Source organism: Anomaloglossus baeobatrachus, chromosome 11, assembly GCF_048569485.1.
Source record: "Anomaloglossus baeobatrachus isolate aAnoBae1 chromosome 11, aAnoBae1.hap1, whole genome shotgun sequence".
Classification (NCBI taxonomy): Eukaryota; Metazoa; Chordata; class Amphibia; order Anura; family Aromobatidae; genus Anomaloglossus; species Anomaloglossus baeobatrachus.
In genome coordinates, this window is record NC_134363.1 from 43,703,837 (window position 1) to 43,709,020 (window position 5,184).

A 5,184-nucleotide genomic window follows, 5' to 3' on the forward strand; every position below is an offset into this window, starting at 1 on the left:
ACGTATTTATCAATAAGTGATATAACATCACTTATCAAAAAGTGGCGGTGTACCTGTCACCTTGCCGGAAGTGGGTGGTTTGGTGGCTAATATAATAAAATATATAATATAATATATAATAATAATGATGTTTCAATACTTCTGTGTAAACAGCTTAAAAATTATTTTATATAATATACAGTATATATATATATATATATATATATATATATGTATATATATATATATATATATATATATGTATATATATATATATATATATATATATATAAAAATGGTGGTAATCATGACCTAAATATTATTCTTCATCCGTTATATAATCATAATATTTTTTTATCCCCACCATGAATATTAATATATTTTATTTTGATTTATAAATTGCTTTTTTTTTTTAGAAAAAATATTCATAATATATTAATATATGCCTATACTATACAAACTGTTTCAACATTTGTACCTCTAATTATTCTTATATTTGACAATAATTCTTAATATTATCTATATTGAGAAAAATGTAGTTTTTATTTCCTTTATATGGAATCTAAAATATCCAATTTATTCTTAACAATTTTAGAGATTCCTAAGAATTTTAAGTAAATTTTTGCTTATGTGGGCTTTACATGCAACCACATCGATGTGTTGCATGTAAATGTAGATGTCGTCGGGGGTCACGGAATTCGTGACGCACATCCGGCCTCGTTAGCGACATCGTTAAGTGTGAAACGCACGAACGACCGCTAACGATCAAAAATACTTACCATATTGTTGATTGTTGACACGTCGTTCTAATGTCAAATATCGTTGCTGTTGCAGGATGCAGGTTGTTCGTCGTTCCTGCGGCAGCACATATCGCTATGTGTGACACTGCAGGAACGAGGAACAACATCGTACCTGCGGCCACCGACAATGAAGAAGGAAGGAGGTGGGCTTGATGTTCCGGCCGCTCATCTCCGCCCCTCCGCTTCTATTGGGCGGCCGCTGTGCCGCCCAACAAACCTCCCCCTTAGAAAGGAGGCGGTTCGTCGGCCACAGCGACGTCGCTAGGCAGGTAAGTATGTGTGACGGGGACTAAAGATGTTGTGCGCCACGGGCAGCGATTTGCCCGTGACGCACAACCGACGGGGGCGGGTGCTTTCACCAGCGACATCGCTAGCGATGTGGCTGTGTGTAAAGTGGCCTTTACTTTTAGTTTGGCCAACTAAATCTTTTTGTTTTAATAACAATAAAATTAAGATGATCTTTCGGGGATCAACCGTAGGGTTTGTAACACAATAGTGGGTCCGATGACAAAATAAAAGTCTTGGTAACAATTTCTGCCTTCATGTCCTTACCCTGAGAACCATGTGAGTCTTCATTCATGGTCTTTTTTGTTTAGAAGGGGTGAGAGGTCAGCTGGAATCCCAATCCATTCTGGAAGAAAAGCAGCTTCATACTTAAACTCTTTAAGGAAGGGAGAATCGGGTAATGTGTAGTTGGATAAGTAGATGGTTTCTCCTCCTACCAAGTAACCAACCCAAATACCAAACGTTCCTATGGTCATTATGGTGTGGTTACAATGTGAGAGTAAAGCAAAATCCCGACCGGGTGAGCCTTCTTGGCCATCTCCAGCAAAGTGGATATCACCGAACGAATTGTTCATATTCTCTTTACACCAATCCATCCCATTACTGGTCACAACAAAGAGAGGGTTCTCATACTTCTCTCTGAAGTAATCCATGGCTTTTTGCAAGTATCCTTTGTCAGCCACCACCCCTTTCCATATGTCCGGCATCACGTGCACATAGTCACCTCTCCGAACGTGAATCCCAACATAGGTGACATTCTTCCTGTCTCCTTTGACCTTCTCAAGATAAGCATTGGACTCCTCTTTAATAAAGTCATGAAAAGTAAATTCTCGAAGAATCTCCTCCTTTTTATGGTCGTAGAAAGTAAATGAACAAGGATAACCACCAAGGCTTACATACTCGCCTTCAATATGTCTGTACTCATCAGACATCCAGTCATGAAGTCCATAATGTCTCCATTTCATGCGACCAATGACCTCCTGGTGAAGGACTGGCAATCTAATTTTAAAGATCTTTGACAACTGGCTGTGCATTTGTGGCAAGATGTAAGCTTGATGACCATTCATCTTGGCAAGAGCATAGAGAGTGGCATACTCGCCCATTAGGTTGCCCAAACGTCCAATGGCGTTGGCAGTCCACATACCCGTCAGTGGTTTGGGTTTGGTTTCTGATGTCTTGAGAACTTTTTCTGTTGTTATGTTTTTCAGGGCTCTCGCTCTCATTAAGGTCATGACTATATTAACATCCAGCTTTGTGTGGTAAATATAGGAAAACCTCATAACAACAAGAACAATTAGGACTAAGATAATATACCAAAAAACACGTTTTCCCATTCTTGCAGAGGTTCCAGCTATGAATGAAAAAGAAAAAAAGAAACATAATAAATAAGTATATAATGGTGTAGTGAAATTTTTCATACACATGTACAAGGCTTATAGTTATAGTTGCTTAGAAATAGTCAGTCATTTTGAAGAAGTCCATGGGTCACTTTGGTTCGAAACCACCCCTTGTGGAAGGTAAATCTATGCAAAGGTTGAGCATTTAGAGCAACAACTGAAGCATAAAAAATACATCGAAGAGGCTGTCTGGTTTAGGAAACAAATGCTCATACTCCTAAGGCATAAATTAATCTCGAAGGAGAACAAAAGGATCAGTTGTTGAAAATCCAACATGCCAGATCCTTCTCTCCCCCAACATCATCTGTCAAGGGACAGTCAGATGGTCCCTCTACTATACACATTACACTGTTGGCCAGTCCACCCAATATATATAGAAAGAGAGAAAGACAAATATATAAAAAAAGTAATAGTCCAGCAGGTTAAATCAACCCTGTCAAGCTTTATAGTGATCACACAATCACAGCAAAGTACTAAACAAGGGCCAACTTTTGTGCCTCCCTACTCTCTTATATAAGATATATTTGACACTCTAACCCGAATTCAACTAGCATGACTTTACTTTAATATTTAAAGGAAATTGAAAGGGTACCTAAATGGGGTTTTATGTCACCCCATCAATCTTTTCTTTACAACTGTAATAATATTATCACAAAACAATAAATATTTCAAGCTCACAATAGTTGAAATATAGATATAAATAGAATAATTGATAGTTTGAGAATGGATAAATATGTATGAGCTGAAACATTGCATTGCACATTGTGGGCTAATAAAGAGTCTGTCTTTTTTGTGCATTAACTTTTGGAGTTCTGCCCTCCTTGTTGGATGGCTGCTAAGTTTTCAAAAAGTGTGCAAAGCTCCGAAATGTGGGGGTTCATGCTCTCAAGAGTTAACAAATACATTTTCTATAAAGGAAGTTCAGAGGGTACCGCCATGGGGTTTTTTGGCACCCCATCAATTTTTTCTTTACAACTATAATGATATCAGAAAAGAATAAATATTTCAAGCTCACAATAGATGAAATATAGATATAAATAGAATAATTGATAGTTTGAGAATGGCTAAATGTGAATGAGCTTAAACATTGCATTGCCCATTGTGGCTTAATAAAGAGTCTTTCTTTTTGCACATTAGCTATTGGAGTTCTGCCCTCCTTGTTGGGTAGCTGCAAAGTTTTCAAAAAGTGTGCAAAGCAACAAAATATGGGGTTCATGCTTTCAAGAGTTAACAAATAAATTGTCTGTAAAGTAATAGAAAAGTAATTTATTACTAAGGTTTTTTGTGTGACCCATGTAGATACAGCAGAGCTGAGTTTGTCAGATGTTGTTCAGTTTATTCTCTATTTGTTACTTCAATCATATTGATATAACAATAATTTTGCAAGTCTACTCCACACAAACTGCTTAGCCCCGAATAATAAATTCCCGTCTGCTACAATGAGCATAAGATTACATTATTAGTATCCTTACAGAGTGCACTTACTGTTGATTTTAATACACACTTAAGTCTTTTAAATATTAAAATGTCTATTAAAATACATTTGATAACTTACCATGAATGAAAATACAGTATTATAATTTCCCAATGTTGAGACTGAAGGTAAAATATTCTGATGAGAGAAACCGATGGATACAGTATTTATGCTGAAATCCTTATAGATGACAAAACCTGCTGCCACATCTTGAGGGTGATGTTCTTTTTGGCACAGGTTTAATCTTTAGACACCTTTAATTACCACATCTATCATATTATCGCTCCACCTTCTTGCCATCAACCAATTATATCAGGACCTTTTTGCATACTAAAAATAGCAGAAACATTTTCCCATGAATGTCAAAGTACTGTAATTTAAATAGTTGCAAAATTTTAATGCAATGAGTAGTGGACTAGAAATAAGGGACTGATATCAGGAGTTGGAGCTGATGGGTCCCCAGAGTTTCATAGAATGGATGTTTTAGGTTTAATTTCTCTTTTAAATTGGAGATATTTGTTTTGTATTTTTTTTTAATATTAATTGAGCTTATTAATAATGCACTATCAATCCACTGAAGAATAGGAATAACTTGTGGTTTTCTAGATCTTTCAATACTACAAATCCAAGCACACCATGACAGTTGCAGGCTTGCAAGCTCAGGGTTACAAACAAGCAAACGTTCCATATAATGGTTTGATGCCCGTGAAACCCTGAGTGATAACAATATTATTATTATAGGTACAAAGAAAACATTGATGGGGTGCCATTAGACCCCATGGCGGTACTCTCTGAAATTACATTAAATATTAAATTAAAGTATTTCCTGAACTGTGATTGTTGGGTGCCAATTAGTCGTCATCATATTGGTACTCCTGTGAAACCCTCATAGAAGATTATGATTTTTACTATATACTGCAATTCTGAAATACTGCAGTATATAGTAAAAGCAATCAAACAAGTAGAGGGTTCAAATCCTTCTGGGGGGGACTAAAAAAAGTGAAAATTAATTTTTAAAAAATGTAAAAAAACAAAAAAGGTTTGAATTATTCTGTCTTGGATTTTTTTTTTCCTGTTTTGCAGTACATTATATGGTAACGTGAATGCTGTGATTAAAAACTCCAAATTGTCCTGGAAATACATATATGGCCAGGTCAATGAAAAATTAGAAAGTTAAGGCTTTTGGAAGTGGATGAAAAAACTAAAGTGCAAAAATGAAAAATGGAAGGAGTTAATGAGCCATGGACAC

General features: G+C 36.0%; 1 protein-coding gene across 1 annotated transcript; it reads right to left on the bottom strand.

Moving 5' to 3' along the window:
- Positions 1-521: 521 nt before the first annotated feature.
- On the bottom strand, positions 522-4,146 carry LOC142256099 (galactoside alpha-(1,2)-fucosyltransferase 2-like). The gene is made up of 2 exons (XM_075327628.1): positions 4,017-4,146; positions 522-2,415 (listed from the first exon to the last, which is right to left on the bottom strand). The coding sequence occupies exon 2, from the start codon at positions 2,396-2,398 to the stop codon at positions 1,352-1,354; it is 1,047 nt and encodes a 348-aa protein (XP_075183743.1). The 5' UTR covers positions 2,399-2,415; positions 4,017-4,146; the 3' UTR covers positions 522-1,351.
- Positions 4,147-5,184: the final 1,038 nt, after the last annotated feature.

Excerpts from the sequence above, each read along its gene's own strand:
- LOC142256099 (XM_075327628.1), bottom strand. The coding sequence starts at position 2,398 with ATGGGAAAACGTGTTTTTTGGTATATTATCTTAGTCCTAATTGTTCTT.